The 22,619-nt window shown below is 35.8% G+C and overlaps 1 protein-coding gene across 4 annotated transcripts in view; it reads right to left on the reverse strand.

Moving 5' to 3' along the window:
* Positions 1–728: 728 nt before the first annotated feature.
* Positions 729–22,619, reverse strand: part of METTL8 (methyltransferase 8, tRNA N3-cytidine) — a 79,911-nt gene continuing 58,020 nt past the window's right edge. For all 4 annotated transcript variants that reach the window (XM_063105739.1, XM_063105735.1, XM_063105728.1 and 1 more), the window contains 7 exons: positions 15,299–15,669; positions 13,864–13,913; positions 9,032–9,095; positions 7,407–7,546; positions 2,529–2,635; positions 2,332–2,397; positions 729–1,637 (listed from right to left, as the gene is read on the reverse strand). In XM_063105739.1, coding sequence (XP_062961809.1) covers positions 1,447–1,637; positions 2,332–2,397; positions 2,529–2,635; positions 7,407–7,546; positions 9,032–9,095; positions 13,864–13,913; positions 15,299–15,669 — 989 coding nt within the window. In that variant the 3' untranslated portion in view covers positions 729–1,446. The remainder of the gene's footprint in view (positions 1,638–2,331; positions 2,398–2,528; positions 2,636–7,406; positions 7,547–9,031; positions 9,096–13,863; positions 13,914–15,298; positions 15,670–22,619) is intronic.

Consider the following 22,619-nt stretch of genomic DNA (forward strand, 5'->3'; position numbering starts at 1 on the left):
CCACCAAATAGCCTTCTCTTCTCACCATCTTCTGAGAATGTACATTCAAGGACTAGCCTGAGACCCACCTCCTCCCAGAAGCCTGATTCTTCCACATTCTTTTTCATAGCTGATCTCTTTCTTTGGAACTACTATTACTACTGCTACCACCACTATATGATGTGTTGTTTGTGACTGACTGAGCAGTATCCCTCCCCCTTCTTTTTTCATAACAGCGTCTTGTTGATTTTCCTTTGAGCAACTTTTTTCCATTCCATACTTTCTAGTGGCATCATCAATTAAGCTGCCCTGCCCCCAGCTTTTTAGAGATGAATCCATGACTCAAGGTGGACTGATTACATTCTTCCAGGAAATTGAATTCTAAGTGAATTCAAAAAGGAAGAACTGTTGGAGATGAATTATTCTAATGTTTGTCCTTTCAAGAGATTGTCCATTTCTTCCAGATTTCTGTGGCTCATAATCAAAGTCCACTAGCTGGTAAGTTCCCTATTTGAGTACTTGTTTGTGTATTATTTTAGATAATGATTTAGAGGTTTGGGATGTGCACATTTTGCTTTGTCAGCTAGACCCTATTTATACTCTCTGAAGACAGGGCTGGGTCTTTATTGATTGTATTATTCCATATAATTCTGCACAATGTAAGTACTCAATAAATATCATAAAATGAATGAAAGACCAATCTTAGAAACTCCATTTTTACAAAGTGCAATTGGCAAGCCAACTTATATACTTTTAAGTCAAGTGGTAAATAAATTTTTAATTGCTATAATTTAAGAATTTTCTTGGGTATGACACTTATGAGGGCTTACAACAACTTGTACCTCTCAAAGTAGCCTGAAAATAATGGTAGCATGGGCTATACTTCATTTTTTTTTAAAAAAAGAGAAACTAAAGTTGTATTTCAGACATTAGTCTCTGAATTAAAAAAAAAAAAAAAAGCTTTGGGAAAACGGACAACAACAAAACAAAACAACAATATACCTTGATCTTAGGCTTATAGCTTTCCCCGGAAACAAGGCATGCTGCCTCTCTGTTATCAGATGATAATGGAGGAGAGTTTGACTGTGTTTGGGAACTGGTTTACTAGGCCTAATGTGTAAACAAAGTAAATGATTTTTCCCACTTCTAACAAATGATGGGTTATCGTTTCTCAAAATTATCTGACATATCAGTAATTTAATTGAATGCTTATAAAATTCAAGGAACAAACAAAATAGTTAGATGTAATAAACCCAAACAAGCTTGGGCATTTCAAGTTTTGAAAATACAGAAAATGGTGCACTCTTCCAAATCACAGAAGATGCACAAAAGAGCTCGCCCATGATAAAACTGCAGGAAATACATATTCCCTTCTTTTCTTCTCATTGTCTTTTGAGAAGTGAAAGATTTATAGGAGTCTTTGAATGGTACAGTCCTCTGGTTTTGTACCTTTGCATGGTACATAGTTCAGTCATGAGAAAGGAGTGAAAATACCAATTTGGAGCTCTTTTGAGTCCAGTACAATGGCTTCTGGAATTTGCCTTGAACCCATACTCGGTGCATTTTCACTTGTTTTTTCCTATTAACTTGTAAACGACGATCAACCAGATTTTGCTTTTCTTCTAAACCAGCCTTGCAGAACATACTGTGGACTTCCCCTGTCAGACAAAAATGGCAAGCAAAAAATGACATGTGACTAGGGAGGTCAGGAACAATGGAACATTGATGGAATGACTGGCCATTTAAATTTCATTTATACTAAGAAACACTCTAGTACAACTTGGTGAAGGAAACCTGTGAAATCAAAGGGGTTTCTTCTACTTCAGAAAAATACACCAAGTATAAACAGGCTAACACAGCAGGCATAAGCAGATATACAAAATTATTGGTTGCTGCTTTCAATATTTTGAAAGGTGCCCGCTTTCTGAGTTTTTGTTGGTTTGTTACAGCAACCTGAAATGGTAGACTATAAAAGTACTCACAGAAGTGTGGAGAAATTCTTGTATGAAGGATTCATTTGATACCATCAGAAATGCTTTTTTAAAATAAGAAACTGACAAGAGATAAGTAATTTTCTATTGACTTATAAAAAATGGAACAGACTGCACTTTCATTTGAGTATGAGGGTGAAACAAGTGACTATTTAAAACAGTTTTAACTGGAAAAAGCTTAAAAAGCAAAAAGGCCATTTTCAAGCTTTTATGTAGAATAGTTACAGGCACCAAAGTATGAAGATATCCAATGTTTAATCAATAATTAGAGCCTTGTTTCTATATCTTTTGAGTTTCTCCCTGCAAATAATAACCAAAGAGAGTTTTACAGATAATTATTTCCTCTTGTAAATTAGTATACCTTTTGTAAAGAAATATGCTCTGGTACCATCTCCTCGAACATAAAAATTTTCAGATAAACAATGCCCTAAAAGAAATAATTGTGAAAAGAGAAACTTAGTATTTCATAAAAAAACAGAGAAAAAAAGGCAACTTGACATGAATTATAAACAAGGCATTCTTTTAAATAAAATAACTCCAAACTGAATATACTATTACCCTTTTTAAAACGAAGCTGAGTCTTATCATATCTTCCATAGTCCCGAAATAACAGCATTCCTCCAGGTTTCAGTAACTTGGACAATCGGTTTACAACACCTTGCATCCTTTAAAAACAAAGCAAGATACTCTGTGAAAATCTTGTTTTATATGCCAGACTTAATCATCTTGAAGACAAAATAAGAAAAGCTTCATAAGGCCAAAGAAGAAATCTAAACCACAAATGTAAGGGCAACAAAACCAAAAATATTTTGTAAATAAGGAAAAAAAGGAATACCAGCTTGCTAAAAGACCTGATTCAAAACGTACAGAATATCAAGAAATCACCCAAATGACCAGAGTGGTATCTTCACAGAGCTTGAAGCATCAAGTCAAAGCTGAACTGCAAAACCACAGACGTTTCCTGCTATTTACAGCAAAGTAAGGTAGTTCTGAGGTAGACAAAAACTGAAGGCATTTCATTTTCTTGTATTTTTTTCCGTTTCATTTTTTTATCTTGCAAGATAAAAAATATGCCAGAGCCATCCCAACTTATACAAATCTAAATAGGGATCATCTTTCCTCCAAAACTAGTTCATTCTCCTTGTGACTTCTTTTTTATTTTATTTATTTTAATTTATCAATATACAATGTAGTTGATTTTCATGTCCCTTTACCAATCTCTCCTTTTCCACCCTCCCTCTCCCCACTCCTCCCCCATCAACATCATATCTGTTTACTTGTAACAGGTTCAAGGAATTGTGATTGTTGTGTCTTCTTCCCCCTTTGCAATTTGTATATTTATTTATTTTTATTAACTCTCACAAATAAGAGAGAACATGCAGTATTTCTCTTTCTGTGCCTGGCTTCTTTCACTTAATTTTCTCTAAGAACATCCATGTTGCTGCAAATGGTAGTATTTCTTTTTTTTTTTTTTTTTATAGCAGAGTAGTATTCCATTGTGTAGATATACCACACTTTCCCTATCCACTCATCCAATGATGGGCATTTAGGCTGGTTCCAACTCTTGGCTATTGTAAATAGTGCTGCAATAAACACTGGAGTACAGGTATCCCTTTGGGATGACGATTTCCATTCCTCTGGGTATATTCCCAGCAGTGGGATAGCTGGGTCATATGGTCGATCTATCTGTAATTGTTTGAGGAACCTCCATAATATTTTCCATAATGGCTGCACCATTTTGCAGTCCTACCAACAGTGTAGGAGGGTTCCTTTTTCTCCACATCCTCGCCAGCATTTGTCATTCTCAGTCTTTTGGATATTAGCCATCCTAACTGGAGTGAGATGAGATTTCAAAGTGGTTTTGATTTGTATTTCCCAAATGCTGAGTGATGTTGAGCATTTTTTCATGTGTCTGTTTCTGTTGGCCATTCGTATATCTTCCTTTGAGAAATGCCTATTCAGCTCCTTTGCCCATTTTTTAATTGGGTTATTTGTTTTTCTGTTGTTAAGTTTGAATTCCTTGTATATTCTGGATATTAACCCTCTGTCAGATGAACTTTATTTAATTCAGAGGTACCATCATTCACCTCATGAAAGAGAAACTATTTTCCTCTTCTTCCACTATCCTCTCTTTGTGGTCATCAAATTCTGTGTATTCTTTCTTATTTTTATATTTTTTATGTCTTCTTTTTTATGACACATTTGATATTTTCTACCTTGTTTCCCACTGGTACTCTCCTAGTATAAACCCCTATCTCCTTAGGCCTGGAATCAGAATTGCTTCCTAACATGCTTTATTATTCTCCCTGTCAATTCTTCCTGAATATTATCGATGAGTAATTCTGCTGAAAATGATGGTTTTTGTCAAATCAACCCCCTGCTCAAAAACTTTCAAGATTTTAATCCACAGGATAAAATTTTAATTCTTAGTTGAGCTCTTAAGATCTCCTACTACTGATCCCAATTCATCTTTCCAGCATCTTTCCCACTACTTCTCAGTCTGAAGCATCTCCTCTAGCCAATATGTTATATGCTTGGCTCTGAGCAGCCCATGTCTTTGCTCACATGGTTTCCCCTCAAAGAACCTCCTCCTTAACCCCCACCTATTTAAATTGTGTTCATACTCCAAGCCCCAGCTCAATTCTGGGAAGCCTTTGCTTTCTTCCTTTTACTATTTCTTCTACTTATGTGGCTTCCAATCAAATACGACCCCTTGTAATTACTCTTGATTTAGGTTTTTGGTTAAGAATTCATGACCTTATGTGTGATTATAGGCCAGGAAAGACAAAGGTTTCAGATCATATATCAATGCTGAGTGACTAGTATTAGCTGCCTACAGAGCTCTATTAAGAAGGACTCATGGAGCTCACTGGGAATGACAATCAAAGTACAAAATTGGTGATCAATGTCTGCCATTGAGAATGGTAAATGGCAGCCTGTGTGCCTTGCCATCTCTACCTTAGCTAAGCTACTTAAAGCTGTAGAGGTTTTCTTATTTTGAAAATGAGGAGTTTAGATCAGGTAATCTGTAAATTCCATCCAATTAAAACACTGTTCAGTGGAATAGCAGGATGAAAGCCAGATTATGTCATGTTATGAAGGAAGTAGATAGTGAGAAAATGAAAGCAACTACAAAAACATGAGAGACATATGACAGAAAGAGGTGGCATGGCTAGATGAAAAGCTCTTTTAAAAACTAGAACATAAATACATGAAAGGGAAAAAGAAAAGTATTTTTTCCTTGTTCGTTTTATTACAGATTATTTGCACACTGTGCTTATATCCTTAGGTTTCGGCAATGAAAGAAAACCATATCTAAACTTTAAAATATTCACTCTCGGTATAAATGTTTTATGTACAGAGAGAAATCTCTTTCTGTAATTAGTAGTAAAACAGGGATGAAACTAACTTGCATAAAAACAAAAAATAAAATACTTCAAAATGTAGCAACATCCTTCTGCAAATCCTTTCCTCCCAAACAATCCTTTAATGTCTGGGGTTGTGGGTAAAGGCAAGGAGTGGGAGCTGCTTTTCTTGATCATTCCATCTGGGTCCACAATGTAGTTCCAGGGCCAGCTCCTGAGAACTGCAGGTGGGAGTGGACTGGGGAGGAGAAGGACAAGACAAGAATGGGAGAAAGCCCCTTTTCTTTCTTTATCCTACTTGGGCTAGCTCTGCTATCCTCACCTATTTCTTAATGGAGGGAGAGGAGAAGGAAAAAAAGAGATAAAAAAATTGGTATTTATATTGATTGTCTACTCTGTGCTTGGATCTGCTGTAAGTATTTTATACTTTCTTTTATTTTAATGACAAGAAGGACCATTAGCTCTTCTTTTGTAGCCTCCTATGATTTATTCTCATATAAGTGGGAACCCCCAGACTCAGAGTCTAGCTGAATTGCTGTTCATCTGTGCCTGGATTTTCCAAGCTGCCAAGAGGACACGTTTCTAGAACTTTCCTGGGATACAGCCCTAAATGACACAAAAGACACTGCCCTGCCTTCTCACTTACTACTGCTTCCCACACATTCATCTTATTTTTAGATCATTTCCGTGCAGGTAAGAAAGTGGCTACTGACATGATACATCTGAATTTGTTTTATAATAAATAGAATGAAATTCTGTACCACAAAAGCAATTTTTGCAAGACATCTGCTTCCCTTTCTCTTTAACAGTCAATTCAAATCATGAGAAAATACATTATCTAAACTAATTTCAAATAGTCTTTTTGTGGTCGTATTTAGAATTCAAATGTCTCCTGTTTTTGGTTTCAAATAGGAAATCTTATTCTCTATCCACCTACCCCATCCTTGTAACTATTCATGTAAGGAAACAAAATACATAGATGACCTCTTTCTACTAGAACTTGAACAGTGTCAAAAGCCTAAATAGATTAGCAGAAAGAAATAGGTTATTGAAAGTAGGGGGAAAAAGTAGCTTCATGGAAACTGATATAGCTCACCAGGTGCAAATGTATCCCTCTTTTAGATATATTTGGAAATGTAATTTGTTCTTTCATAAGTTACCAAAGTACTCATCTCTTAATGTTAAAAGGACTGTAAAGGGTCCTCAGGGCCTTTTATTACAAAGAAAGAAGCACATGGTAACTCAGTTTCAGTGGGAAAGCGTTGCGCTCATCAAACAAAAAAGTGGTGGATGCCACGTCCGTATCTCCTAACAGGGATTGTGAAAATCCTGTTTTAAGAAATCTTATGAAAGCACAAGCCCTGACACTTACCACACATGTACTTTAATACACCAGTACCACCATCATTAAAATGATCAGAAAGGTGATCATTTTAATTGCCGGTAATCTCTCTTTACGTTTCCTCTCTGTAAAAAAGCTACGTTTATACTTTTAAAAAATTGTACAAACATAAAAACTTAAGTCATAAATATTTAAATGATGGCACCACGCCAACCTTAGATCATAAAGGTCCAAGGGTAATCTCACAAATCTCTGTAACTCCTAATCCCCTAGTGTGCGCCTTATAAACAAAATTTTTAAAGCCCATCAACAGATTTATGTGAAGCCAAACTGATCCACAGCCCATCTCTTCATGAACATTCAGGAAGATGCTAAATCAAAGATGTTTGTTTCTGATTGCTAAGTACAATTTCCCTCTTGGGAGTCTATTAGGTTGTTCTGAATTTGTAATTTCCTTGAAGCACTGTCACTTTTAATAGGTATGTGTCTTGCCAGAATATTCTCACTTCATTCTGACAGTGACAGAAAGCTCACTAATGAAGTAGTTTGACCAGTTTCTTTCTAAAAGTCTGAAGAAAGGAAAAACTGCATTTAAAAGGCTGAATATTATACATAATGTGGTTCACTAAATAATAAATTCAAGAATTGTCATTTTTGCTTTGATAGTTCTGAAAACTACTGAGGAGGAAGGAGCTTTACACACTTGCTTTGCCCTTCGTCTTCATTTACCTGTCAGGATGAATAGAAGAGAGCACGAAGACAAGCAGAATGACATCCAGGGTCCCATCTGGAAAAGGGTAGGGTAAACCATCATCACATACATCGTGAACAAAAGCAGAACACTGGGCTGCTCTGTAGGATGAGTGCGACTGACATTATAAAGGAATAAAAAGCAAAAAAAGAAGTTAGTAGACTTCCGTTTTTTGTTTTTTTTAATGAAAAGATCAATTTAAAAAATTTTTTCTTACAAAACCCTTTCCTCTATAAATCTGAATGCACTTTATTTCAAGTCTAGCACTTGGACTTGATAACAAATATTCTCTACAATCCCTCTTTAAGTTGAAAAGTGAGGAGAGCAGGCTTTATGAATCAGGAGGCAGCACTGGTAGAGGTCTACCCTGTGTTGTTTCAGGAGGAACTGAGATAGCTCTCCACTCTCCCTCCCACTGCTTTTTCCATGCCTCCTTTGTCTTAAAATACAAATATCCTGCACTACATAATCAAAATTAGATAATGGTGATAGTTGTAAAACTCTGTAATATACTAAAAACCACTGAACTGTATCCTTTAAAATGGTGAATTTTATGGTATGCGAAGTATATTTCAATAAAGCTGTTATTTTTTAAAAATTGCATTAGAGTAACACACACATACAACTTACAGAAACAACACTAGAAGAATACATATCAAAATATTAACACTGATTCACCCTAGGAAGTGTAATTTCAGATGAAGTTTATGTTCTCTTTTAGACTTTTTTGGTATTTTAGAAAATGTTACTCAGGATAATTCTTACTCTTATTATCAGAAATTAAGTTTTTACTTGCTTTTTAGAAAGTTTTACTTAATTTATGTGTTTATCATACATTTTTGTTAACAGAATTTCCTTTCCTGTTCCATTGTCTAAAATTACCTCTTCATTCTATGGTAATGCTTACTAGCATTCAGGGATTTGTCAAATAAAACCAGGTTCCGCACTGTTTTCCTTACAGTCTAGGCCATTTTAGGTTTGCATCATATAGCTTCTCAGATTTTTTTCATTTCAAAAATTTTAATTTAGGGGCTGGCTGGTTAAAGCACAGGTCAAGGGTTTGGATCCCTATACTGGCCAGCAGCCAAGCCCCCCTGCCTTTTAAAAAAAATTTAATGAGTGTCTACTATGTGCCAGACTGTATGCAAGCAAGGCTCTAGGGACACAAATATGAATAAGTTGACCTTGTAGGAGACAACTGAAAAATTCAATGGCAGGGGTGCTGTTTGCCCACTTGAAAATCTTGACTAATTTTAATTGGTCTCTTTGGAACTTAAACAAGTTGTTTGGACCATGGTTTTTCATGGACAGGCGTATACTCTGAATTTTATAGGTCAGTACCCTTCCTGGTCCTCGCCTGTGTGCTGTTGGCCTTTCTGGGTGTACCAGTCCCTTGAGACGTATTTTAAATTCAAAATAACTTCTATTGTCTTAGTTTAATATCTTAGGCATCAGTTGATATACGATTCCCAGAAATAATAAAAGCTCAGTCAAAAATGGTCACAGATAACATTTGATCTAGACACATTTCAAAAGAATCACTTCAAAAACAAATAAATTAGCTTTTTATATGGGCTCTTTTTAAAGAAAATAGAAGGCATACCTTTACTAGTTCCACAGCTCCAGAAGCAAAATCACAACAATAAAGGAAGGACTCTGGAGCATTCCTATGAAAACAGAAGAAATATTTAAATCCAGAGTCCAGAGACACTTGAACTAGAGAACAATGGAAACTGTAGGTTTGACTTCATAAGTATTTCTTTCATAGAAGTTCAGATGACGCTTTGCTTGTCATTTCTTCTTTTTAAATATTGTTTTCCCAACTGGTGTCCGGGCATCTTTGTGTTGCTTCTGAACCAGCACTGTCTCAAATACTTATCATTAATTACAGGGCAATGTTCAAACTCCTGTCCTGGTTTGAAGGCCCTCCATTACTTGGGCCTATCTGCCTTATATCCCACTGTACTTCCACACCGGAAACCTCAAAAGTCATCTATCAGCACCGCTCCATCCTGCTTTCTTCTCTGCCTCCCTCCAGAATGTCCTACAGCTCCTCTGAACTTAGCCAAGTTCTGCCCTTCTCCAAGAACTCTCAGACCCCTGGGTCCTTGGGGCTTCGTTCCTCTTCCCTTTGATACAACTCATTTGGCTCTTGGGTCTCTCACAGAGGCTCTGATGCCCTGAACGGGCAGAAACACATATACTTTTTTTTTTAACAGCATGTGAATACAACTTCCAAAAATGAATAAAACACTAATACGTTAATTCTCAGTTATCTTTTCAAGTTATTGTCAACGCTTTATGTATGTACATGAGCCTCATGTATGTACCAAGCATTAGAATACAAAGTACTAAATAAAATAGTCTTATAAAATAGTAAGGGTATGAATTTTGGATCCAAAAAGACTGTGTTTGAATCCTGGATTTGCCACCTATTGACTCTGTGAATTTGACTTAACTTCTTTAAGACTCAGTTGCTTTATTCACAATACATAAATAAGTAAATTCAGTTTCTTGGGGGGGATAGTATTTACCCATATGAAAATCTTGACTAATTTTAACTAGCCTCTGAACTTAAACATATTCTGTTCAGCTGGTTTTTTTTTTTTTTTTTTAAATTGGAAGGATTAAATACTTTAAAAATATTTTTTTGAATTTTTCATTAATTTATTTATTTCAACATTTACTTGTATATATTTGTGGGGTACAGTGTGTTGTTTCAATACATGCATATACTGCACAATGAGTCACTTAGGGTAGATAGCATAGCTTCATATCCATTAGTCCACCACTTTTCCTCCCCCTACACCTGTTTGGCCTTTATTTGGAATTCAGTGATGATGGCTGGACCACAGTTATTCATGGGCAGGCAGGCATATACTCTAAATTCTGTTGGTCAGTAACCTTCCTGATCATCCTCTGTATGCTAGTTCTAAGTAATCCTTGTACTATGTTGCTTATTACCCTGTCTGAACCACAGAAAGAGGTATGTCCCTAAACAGTAACTGTAAGGATGGTCCTGGCTCTTGCAGGTTTTATAGTTTAGTTGGGGACATGGCTGGTTTATACAATTTCTATAGAGGTATAGAAAAGCTGGCACCCAGAAGTATAAGTCTTAAAAGTTTTGAAGAAGGAGGATGGCATTGCTAAGGGAGAAGGGGAAATGGCATAGAGGTTTAGAGGTGGGAGTCACATGCCGGGGATGAGAAGCAGAGCTGATCCTGAGAGCCCAAACTGGTATGTGGCATGATATAAAGGTGGGCATTGAAGCACACAATTAGGACGTCTAATTTGATTATATTCTAATACTCTAATTTGATTCAAGAGGAATTTCAAGCAATGTGAACTCAATAAATACAGAATACAAGCACAAACATATATTTAGCAAAATCTTACTCAGGCTCAGATTATATTCTTAAAGGCTACTCTTTGACAAATACTATATTCACATATAATTCATTCATTCTGTGTTACTAGGGATTTGCATTCAATTTTAGATCTGTCCAAATAAATTAAAGTATGATGGATAGGACAAGGTTAGGAAAAGTTAGCCAGTACTGAATTAAAGTTAAAACTTGCACTGCTTGGTCTTTTCTCATCTGACTTATACATAAACAGTACTTTATTTCAGCATATACCCCTGTTGTTTCCTATGAAATCATATAATTGTGACTTGTAATTTGCTGGGTGGTCATATGTGTTTGAAATGTTCTCAGTTAACACTCAGATGCATGCAGCATTGTGTGGTATAATGGCTAAGGAGGAGGGCTCTGGAACCAGACTGGCTGAGTTTTGATTCCTGGCTCTACCACTTAGTTGTGTGACCTTAGGATAGTTATTTAATGTCTCTACAACTCTTTTTCCTGATCTTTAAGACAGAGAAAAATACGGCATCTAAAGTGGTTGTGAGGACTGAATGGACTCATATAAAGTTCCTAGAAAGGTGTCTGACTTAGAGTAAGCACTCAACAAGTGTTAGTCATTACTATAATTATTGTTGCTATTATTAACATTAAAAGAGATCTGCCTCTGTCTTCCAGGAGCTTAAAAACTAACATGGTCCTCTAACAACTTCTAAATAATTCAAAATGCCTTTCTGGACACTGGTACATCTAGTTCATTACGAAAGGTCTGCAATCTACCTTTGGGCAGTTGTTACTGAATACCCACAAGATACAGAACAGTCTAGGAGCTAAAGGAAAGCATGTGCCATTTGCCATGTGTCCTACTAGGGTGGCAGCATGACCTCTGAGACTAAATTCCCACTGCATCAGCAGTCCAAGTTGAAGTCTTGTGACCACCCAATGACTTTCTAGGGCCTTTCCATAAAATCAGCTGACTGCCTTGGCCCTTCTCCCAGCAAGCAGGTGTAAATATCACTACTGTCACCACACCACCAAGTACCCTCTTGGCAGGGGGTTTAAGAATTAAATGATCCTTGCAGAATGATTTGACCTCTCAATTCCAGAGGTTTAATTATGGTAAAATATTCTGAAAATGTAAAACATTAATCCTGTACTCTCCAAAAGTAATAAAACATAATTTCTTAGGCAGGAAAAAAAAAGTCTAAGTCTCCCTTTGGAAGGCTAATCACTGGTTGCCTTTTAAAGATGAATTAGTTATCTCAGGTTATTGAGCTACAATGATTTCTAAAACATGGGCATGAGGCAAAGAAAGACACAGCCAAGAAGAAAGAGTCAGGGAGTGAGGAGCTAATAGCTTGCAATTACTAGCTGGACAGATAAATAGAGAGGGAAAAATAGAACTAACAAGTAAGGAATCAAAAACATTAATCAGTCAATATGTATTGAGCTCTAACTTTCTATATTGCACTGTTAGGTAACTGGGAAATCAGATTAGGGTAGAATATGCTCTCCACCTGAAGGAATATAAAAAGTTTTTGTAGGGCCGACCGCGTGGCGCACTCAGGTTCGGATCCTACATAGGGATGGCCGGTGCGCTCACTGGCTGAGCGCGGTGTGGGCGACACCAAGCCAAGGGTTGCAATCCCCTTACCGGTCACAAAAAAGGACAAAAAAAAAAAAAAAAAAAGTTTTTGCAGACACAAGGCATAAAGAAATGACAAGCTAATTAATACTTTGAGATCAGTCATAAAGTAACACATAATCAACTGCCAATGTAGTATATTTATGTGTATTATAAATTTGAAGATCACTGGGGAGAAGGAACTGGGCTATGTGGTATAAGGAAACAGGAAATTTCAGCCCAGAAACTGGAAAACAGAAAACAAAGACAGTAAATACAAAAAGAGAAAGGCCATTCAGAACTATAAATTTACCAGCATCATGTGCACCTGGCCATTTTCACTGGTCATTAGATGATATTAGAGAATTACTTACTATTCATTATGTTGGATTTATAATAGTATTGGAGAATGTCCCGATTTTTTGGAGCTACATCCTGAATAATCAAAGATAAAGTGTCATGATGTTGGCATTATGTTAATAATTATTGCATTGAGGTAGTGGGAATATGGAAATTCATTGTACTACTCTTTGCTTTTCTGAATGCTTTTATGTTTTCATAATGAAAAGTTTAAATGATCGCAGGGTAAATTAAAAAATAAGCATAGAGAAATGACTGAAAGGAATTAAAACAAAAATTCTCTCAGTGGCTGTGTAGGATGATGGGGGATGATGTGTAATTGCCCCCCCCCCCGCCTTTTTCTGATGGAAATGTTCTGCCGTGTGCTTATACTGATTTTATAATGGAAAAATGTGAAAGCCATTGAATTAACTTTAAAAAATACGAACGGAACTTAACAGACCAGCCATAGTTAAAAGGTATTTGAAGAGTTTTGTAAGGTGTGTTGTCTTTATCCTGGAAATACTAAACATTTGGTGAGATGGTAAACAGGAAGGCGGGTCAAGGGAATACCTCTGACCCTATCATCTACTTCTGCTTTTTCGAGTCTTAGGGTTAGTTGCTGCTACCTCCAAATACATTCAAGCCTAGACACAATGATTTGACAAGTGAGGGTCTTATACTGGGTGTTATTCCAGAAGTGATGACAAGATAAAATGAAGATTAAGCTGTAAGCTTTAAACTCAATTCTCTGGGTGTAAAGTATCCAGGAGGAGCAAACAATCTCTGAAGTTTTGCAATTCACAGCGCAGCAGAAGAATGAACTCTCTTGCTCTTTTCTTATTCTCTCATCCACATAAACACAAGCTAAAAAAATTATTTAAAACCCATGATGGACAACCCTTGGCTGCAAAACACTATTTTCAGAGTAATTCCCAGTTCACATGAAATTAGACACTAAGATTAAGGCACTTCTTTTGAAATTTGCTTTAGTCATTGTTTATATGAAAATTAAGAACACTACTGGCATATATATGACAATATTTTTTCATAATTTCTCAACATCCCATAAACACGTAAAATTCTGTAGGAGAAAACTCTAAAACTCACTGCAAGTTGTTCAGAATTGGAAAGACACTATTTCCAGCACCACAGCCAACCTAAAATCAAAAGGATAAACATCATGAAAGCAAGGTTAAATTTTCCTTATTCATGTCAGATTTTCTACAAAAAAAAAAAAAAAGAAGAAATTTACTGGATCTCTGGGTATAATAGAGTTTTCTAAAAAATGAAATTTATCCTGAAGCAATGAAATAAAACGTAAGAATAACACTGAGAAGTTTGACCATTTAACTTTTTAAAATCTAAATTTAAACCAAACCCCAAATAAAAGGTGACTAACATACTGTGAAAAGAAATTTACAATAAATATAATAAAGGGCAGAGCTCATTAAAAAAAAAAACCAAACAAATAAATGAGCAAAGGAAATAAATGCATAGAACACAAAGAAGTATAAATGGCTTTTAAACATTTGAAGAACTATGTGACCTATTTAGTAATCAAAGAAATGCATATTAAAACAAGGTATAATTTTTGTCTAACAAAGTGGAAAACAATAAAATAAGAATATTTCAACCAATGAAAGTATGATCAAACAGATATACACTGCCGTGTATATTGGTATTGGTATTAGTGCAATTTCTTAGAAAGCACTTTGGTAATATGTTTCAGGAGTATTAAAGATTTTTATAAATTATGAACTAGTAAATCTAACCCAAGGTAATAAAAGAAAATGCAGCTAAAATCTACAACCAAAGATGTTTGCTGTGGAGAACCTAAAAACAATTCAAATGCCCGGTACTGTGAAAATAGATAAGTAAAATTATAGTACTCCTCACAGTAAAATATTTGCAGCCATGAAAATGTTTCTAGAGAAATTTCGAATATAGGGAAAACTGCTTTTGATATAATGTTAAATAGAAATAACCCCCCCCCCAAATACATGTACAGTAAAACAAAGGGAAAAAACAATCAGTAAAATGTTAACAGTGGTTAAATCTTTTGTGGAATTGTGGATAATTTCATTTCTCTTATCCATTCTTTAGCAAATTCTCTGTAATCAATACACTCATATATTACTTTTAAAATTGGAAAGACAGGGTTTAGTTTAAAAACAGAAAACCAAGGTCTACATCAGATTATAGCAAATTATATATCTCACTTATTTCTAGTTCACCTAAAAAGGAGTAATAACAGAAAGTAAAAATTAAGGTCAAAACTTTATTAATACTTAAAACTGCCCTCAAGTTAGAAATGAAAGCAGACAAATTTTAAAACCCCAACAAAAACAAAATTAAAACCACAAACTTAAAATTTGACTGATTAAAGACGTCAATCCCTTAAATATTATTTATGCACAAAAGTATACTGAACACTAATTTGGTTAGATTTGATCATTTTCAAAACTCTGGACTGTTAATAAAATAACATGGAATGTACATTTTAGAATTGTCACCTCCTGTCTTTGTCCCCTGAGTACAGTACCTCTAGTATTCTGAAAATGGCACTGCTACCAGGAAACAATTCAGTCTTCAGAGGTCCTTTTCTGTGTTCTTCAGAGTATATATTGGAAAAATTAGATTCTGCTTTGCTTTGACCATCTGACAAGCTCAGATTTTTCTTACAATGATTTGTTTCTGCAGGCATAGTAGGGCAGTGCATTCTTGAGAAACAATTTGCAGCATTAGTCTTTAAGTGATCCCATGATGATTCTCCCTCCTTCTCTTTAGTTTTTTGATCAACTGGAAGAATTTCAGGAAATTCCCTCAACAACCAATTACGATCCTTGAAAAACTTATTCTTATGAATCTTGTAAAATTTGTCCCAGTATTTACTAGCTTCACTCTCATACTTATCTAAAATAAAGAGAGAAAAAAAGACTTATTTTGCTATGAATTATGCTTACTAGTAGCTACTATTTTAATAATTAAATGTATTTAACAATGAAATATTATCAAATATATATTATTCATCATTTATAATAATCATATTTACTATTGAATAACTTTAATATTATAATAACTTTTTACTTATCAGATAATTAAAACCACAGAGATTGGGCTGAGCCCGTGGCGCACTCGGGAGAGTGCGGCGCTCGGAGCGCAGCGATTGCGCTCCCGCCGCGGGTTCGGAGCCTATATAGGAATGGCCGGTGCACTCACTGGCTGAGTGCCAGTCACGAAAAAGACAAAAAAAAAAAAAAAAAAAAACCACAGAGATTTAATTCTTTCAAAACGTGTCAGTGAATGAGATATTTAGTCTTACCTTAATAAATCTGCTTTTATTAACAGTTTGGCCAATAAATTTTTGCAATATAACCATTGCAAACTACTTTCTACAGTCCAATCTTGGAATCTTAATCACATTTTTACCAATGACCGGTGTGCCTCTTTATTATGTTAGAGAAAGGACATCTCATTTTTGATGTCTCTACAAATGCAGTTTCAACACAATTGTGCAAACTGGTGATCAGACAGGAAATTGTCGAATTATAAACATACAATTTTAGAGCTAGAAGAGTCCACTGAAATAGTCTACTCTAACCCCCTTGTTTTGTATTTGAAGAAAGCACCCAAACCCACTTTTTCCAAGTCCTAGAGCCTTGTCACAGTGGAACCAGGACCATGTCTCCTGACTCCTGGAGTCCAGAGGCCATCCCAAAACTCCATTCCTCCCCAATCTCCACAGATATCTCTTCCTATTGACATCCCAAAGAGAATTTCTGATGCCTTCTTAAAACAGATATGCATTTTGTGGTATCATCCCTGGGTCCCAGGGTCAGGGTTAGATCAATAGTCTCAGAGCTTTGGGCAATTTTTAGCTCTCTGCCTCTTCCCATCTGAACCTTAAATTAATAAAATAATTAATTTGAATCCATCCTCATTTATTCAACAAACATTTCTTGAATACTGTTATGTAATAGGCCTAATCCTTAGGCCTAACCCCTGGATTAAGAATTACTTTCACTCGTAGACATATGACATTTTTAAAGTGCTTTCAAAGAATGCAGAAGCTTTCTACGGATATAGAATAATTTCCAAGATTTAGTGTTAGGTGAAAAAGCAAGGTGTTCAGTGTGTATATTATGCAACCATTTGTTTTTTTAAAAAAGAAATAGACGTGTGTACCTGCATAGAAACATAAATGTATATGTAGACATATGTTTACTTGTACAAGTACAAAATACTTCTGGAAGGATAATCATATGATTAGTAATACTAATTGCTTCTAAGAAGGGGAATAGAGTGGCTGGGGACCACAATTTGTGGGAGAATTTTCATTTGGATTTTTTTTTGTTTTTGGTGGCTGGCCAGTGCAGGGATCTGACCCCTTGACTTTGGTATTATGAGCACCACACTCTACTGAGTGAGCTAACTGGACAGCCTATCACTTGAATTTTGACCCATGTGAATTCCAAAAGTAAATTAAACTAAAAATAAAAATCAAAGACTCATTTCCTTCATAATTTTAATGAAGCCTCTACCCCCACAGCAAGCAGTTGCCTGCAATCAGGTTCATCTTTGTTACAGAGCCCTCTCCTGAAGCCCTTGTAGTTTTCCTTTTCTTTCCATTTTTATCTTTATGGCCTTGTACCATGGATCTCCACCCACGTGGCCACAAGACTTCCTTCCCATCAAGGCTGAATTGTATCTGGCAGCAGGACTGCTATAAAGACAGAACTCCCATCTGTATTTAGGATCTGAGAAATGAAAGTGTATCTTTGTAACAAAAGAATTATGTGATGTTAAGTCCAAAATATGCTCACATCTACACTAATGGAAGGAAGGTTACTTATGGTCAATCTAAAAATGTACATTATCTTTAAAACAGTTCTATCTCTACTTTTAAAAATTGGAATGTACCTGACGTACTGTGTAGAAAAAAAAACAATAATCTGAAAATTAGACTCAGAAGAAACTAGAAAACTGTCAAATTTCCCCATGGTCTCCTCCAAACTTCTTTCTTTACCTTAAAAACTCTCTTTGTGACTCACACTGTGCAGGAAAAAGATTTTCTGCCTAATAAAGAGCAGCCAGCTAAGAAGACCTACATTTAGTCAAATCTCCAGTATTTAAGTTTCCAATACTGAGCTACTTTGAAGTTTGAGCCTAACTACTAGTAACTACTAGGTTATACTATACCTCGAATAATCTGTGGGTATATTCCCTTAGGAATTAATTGGGGGTTCGGGGGTGCAGGGGAGTAACCTGATAAAAAGATGTGCATAGCAGTTCTATTTATAATAGGAAAAAGTGGGAAATAACCCAAATGCCCAACAATGTGGGGATGAGCAAACAAATTATGCAGGTCAAAACAGTAACAGTAATGTGCAATTTAAAGAAATAAAGGATAATAATATTTAGAGAAAACATTCACAAAGAACAGTAAATATACTGCTGGCAACTCTAAAATTTATCTATATTTATTCATAACAATCAGATGAAAGTTTGGAGCAATGGTAACAATTTAATGATTATTAGGTAGTTCTTTCTTTTACAAAGTTGTATCTACATCTTACACAAAGATAAAGAATCTTGGCTGAATTCTTCATTCTACTTGCCTCCCGGGTATCCTCATTAGATGAGGGGGTTAAATTAGAGTATATCTAAAGTCTGCTTAAGCTCTCGAAATTCTATGTACTTTCCTATTAGACCCACAAATTTACTGAGAACATTAAACATTGTCAGTTCTACAAACTACAAATCTTGGATCAGATTGCTGTTTTAGGGGTTTGGCCAGTTAGTTCAGTCGGTTAGAACATGGTGCTGATAATTTTACGGTCCAGGATTTGATCCATGTACCAGCCAGCCACCAAAAAAACAAAAACAGAAACCCGATTGCTGTTTTAAACATTAGCCTGTACTGCTGTTTTAATTTTTACAGCGTATATAAGAAAATGAATTTGCACTGACATGACTGCAATCTGGTTCGGATACCAAACATATCAAGCATCTAAATTCAACCCTAGCCTATGCAATCTTTAAAAATAACTTTATTACTATTAGAAGGCCATAATCAAGATTTGCTAATATATACATTTTCAAGCCTTTTTCAAGTATTTCCCACTCAGGAATTAGGAGAAAAAAATAAAAAAAAATTATAGAAATCATAATACCAATAATAGCAACATTAAAAATAACAACAATAACACATACTGTGTGTCTATTGTGTGCCAGGCACTATCCTAAATGCCTTACTTGGATTTTTTTACCCATTTAATCCTAATGGTATCTCTCAGCCTGACAGTGTATTCTAGTCTACAGATAAAGAAATTCAAAGTCAAGAGGGAATAAAATTCCCCAAGGTCACCCAGCTAAAAAGAGCAGAGTTAGAACCTGGACCAAGTCTGTCAAACTCTAAAGCCCATGCTCTTAACCATTATACTACACTGCCTTTCTGACACAAGGTCAGTATGAACTCTCTCCAAAATGTCTCTGAAAATAGTCTTTGTTTTTCTGATTCTTACTTTCCTCTCAATTATGAAGCATAAAGTTGAAATTAAAACCTCAATGCGACTTATAATCATTGGAAGTAAATGCTGGAGTTAACCTTCATTAAAACAGATCAGAAATACAGAATTAATTAAGCCCCATTCTTTGAATTATATAAAATATAAACCATGCCAGGTTATATGATAAAGTTATGATGAGCAATAGAAAACAAAACATGCTCTATGAGAATAGATGGGTTTATGGGACAGAAACAGAAGCCGCACCAATGGGTTGGAACGTGTTTAGCTTTTTAAAGTTGTGCTTTCAGCAGTATCTCCAATCAATGCTGGAAACTTCATAGCTCCCAGTAATGTGTGACAGCTTCTGAGACCCCACAAAAGCTCAATCAAACTCATCGTAACAATGATTGAGATAACAAACACCTTCAGTATATGATTTAAATCCCTAAACTGCAAGAGTATCTGGAATAACAGGGGAATTGGAGGAGTTACTTCTCTGACCATGAGTGAAAAATTTAGTCTCAGCCTCCTATTTCCACAAGTTCAGGCCAATAATAATAAAAGAATAACGTGTGGAGAAGTCTGCTCTGTCTTTGTCTTGTCAAACTAACCTTCTAAATAGGTGTATTAATGATAAATTTTTCTTGAAGGAACATTATTTTCTTTTTGCTTTCCTAGGTTGCCAATTCAGTTAATTGCTCTATGCCAGTGGCAGTAAAAGGAATGTAGTGATCTGTTTAACCACAACCAAATGAAGCAACTTCTCAATTATTCACTTATTAAATTCAATACCGCTGAGGGGAAGAAGGAATATGGCACACTAACCATACTTAAATATTCAGAATTCACTCTGAATCACACCAAACATCACAACTACAAAACTGAATCAAACTATTTGTGTATCTGACATATGATATGATTAATATGAATTATGAAAATTTATTCTAAGTTGCCATGTAACAAAAAGCAATTTAAAGTTATTTTTGCACATCAATTATGTGAATTGAGCTCTCAAAGTTAGAAATTTCCACGTCACTGATAAAGTTCATTGTTTAATAAAACTCAAAGTTATGAAATTAAAAATATACTCCTAAGAGCACTGCATGAAATTTTAACAACAAAAGCCAACTTATAAACAAGTACCCTAAATTCACCAGCACAAAACTTTTAGGTACTCAATTTTTTCCATACAGAACATTCTCTTAAGTGGTAAGGTACAGTGGGACTCTCATTATTTTGCTTGACATAGATCACTTAGTCTAGGTAAGTAGTTATTTACATAGATATTTTAAAGTAAAAGTAGCAGCTGCTTCTGTTATTAAGTTTAAAAAACCCATTACATTTGCTAAATAACCAGCTGAAATACAACACACTGGAGATGTTATAAGGAAATTATAAAATATAATCATGTTAACTCAAAAACTGCCAATGTAACTTTCTCATTTCTCTGAATTAACCTGCTTTTAAAAGAAACATGAACTATAATAAAATTGAAAAGAAACTACTAAAAAGAAATGTGGAATTCAAAATTATTAATCTGGGAAATCTAATTGAAAGAAATACTATTAATGAGAACATGGATGCTACACATTTTAATCACAGAAGTGAAATATCAACCATCCTGCAGTAAAAGGCTACTATTTTTGATGCATACCTCCTAATTTTCAGATTGTGAGGGTGTTTCCTGACTTCAGTTCTCACCAACAGCTGAGACAATAGGCGAGAAATGGAAAATGGGAGTGACAGGAGAGCCCAACAAACACAGAGACCAAAAGTAATGTGCCAGAGAGTTGGCCAGCATTGGAGAACAACCAGTGTTTCCTCCCAGTGGCATTAAAATAAGGTGAGATAAGATCAATAAACAGTGCTCCTGTCTATAATAATATACATATGGCATACTTATATGCAAAACTGATGGGAGAAAACTGGCTCTTTCAAAGACTTAGGACTATCCTAGATAAGAAAAGATGGTAGTTAACAGAAGCACTGATAGAAGAGCCAGGTCAAGGTTTCCTTCCTTCAGGTTCTTGCAAAATTTGAGAGTAGAGCTTTTAAACAACTCATTCACCTTGACCTACATTCATACAGACACTAAACATCAAATCAGAAGCCTCATCACCCAGGGCTTTTGCAGACTGGTAGGTCTATGACCCTGAGCAGAAACTGCACTGGGTGGCTCTCAGTGTAATGTCCTGTCATATGTCAATCAACATAGTTCCTCAGAACAAAAGTTTCCTTTCTTTGCCACTCTCCTGGCAGCCTTAGTAATTGTTCTGTGTAACCTTGCTTAAGTGTGATAAGACAGTCACCCTCATAACGTGTTTCTCTCCCTGCAGTGGTCCCCTGACACATATGAAGCCCACCACACTGCGTAGTGTTACAGGGGGAATGCAGAGGGGACCCAGCAGAAGCCTCTACCTCTTTGAGTCATTTTGAAATGGAATCTTTTGTTCTGTGTCTCCATAGCAGCCAGAAAATTTGCTCGGAAAGAGACTGGACATCCTAATAGGCAAATCAAACACTTCAAAGTGGTATCATCAGCCCTTTCCTGTCTGCTTTTCCTGCTTCTCTAGAGAGAGGCCAGTCACCACCTTTCTATTTCAGTCACACTATGGTTCTGTGGAAACTGTCATTTTCCTTTACTGCGGTTTCCAAGGCCCTAAAATAACCTTCTCATTAGCTTCACTCAAGTTCACTGTTAATATAAATAGGACAAAATAGCAGCCACATACAGAGCACTCTAAGGGAACATTATCAGCACTGCCCATCTATTTATGTTCTAAACAAATATTCAAAAGAGGGTGAGAAAAAAATCCTTGTTTTTTCATATTATCAGGAAATACACTGTGAATAATTTTTAACTTCCTGGAAATGAATTAAGATGACTGATAACTTTTAATTCGGTTTAGGCTTGAGTCTCTCTGTCACATCCAGGTGGCTACTAGCAGAAGCTTGAGTAATGTGGAAAATATGTCTGTGCAGCTGCTGGCAAAGAAGCACAGTTTTATTTCCTCAGAAACAGTGTGATAGAGTTCTTGCAAAGGAATGCAATGTTGGCTGATTTGTAAGCAGTATTGCCACTGGTATGCACCCTCAAATCCAACCCCAACACTCCCTGGCCATATTCCACTCTCGGACTGCATGGCTGAAGCTTATAAAAATAAAATGATTCCACTGCAGATTAGGTGCTCTTCTCTCCTGTCTGCCCTCCAGGACACATTAATGCCTAGGATGAGGAAGGAGAACTAGCTTTAAGGAATAGCAAACGATGCCACAGGATATGATAGGTTATCAATGATACCAGAGGACAAGATAGGTCAGCACTGCCTCCTTCACTAGTTAGTGGCTGTCTCA

This window comes from Cynocephalus volans, chromosome 1 (assembly GCF_027409185.1).
Source record: "Cynocephalus volans isolate mCynVol1 chromosome 1, mCynVol1.pri, whole genome shotgun sequence".
Classification (NCBI taxonomy): Eukaryota; Metazoa; Chordata; class Mammalia; order Dermoptera; family Cynocephalidae; genus Cynocephalus; species Cynocephalus volans.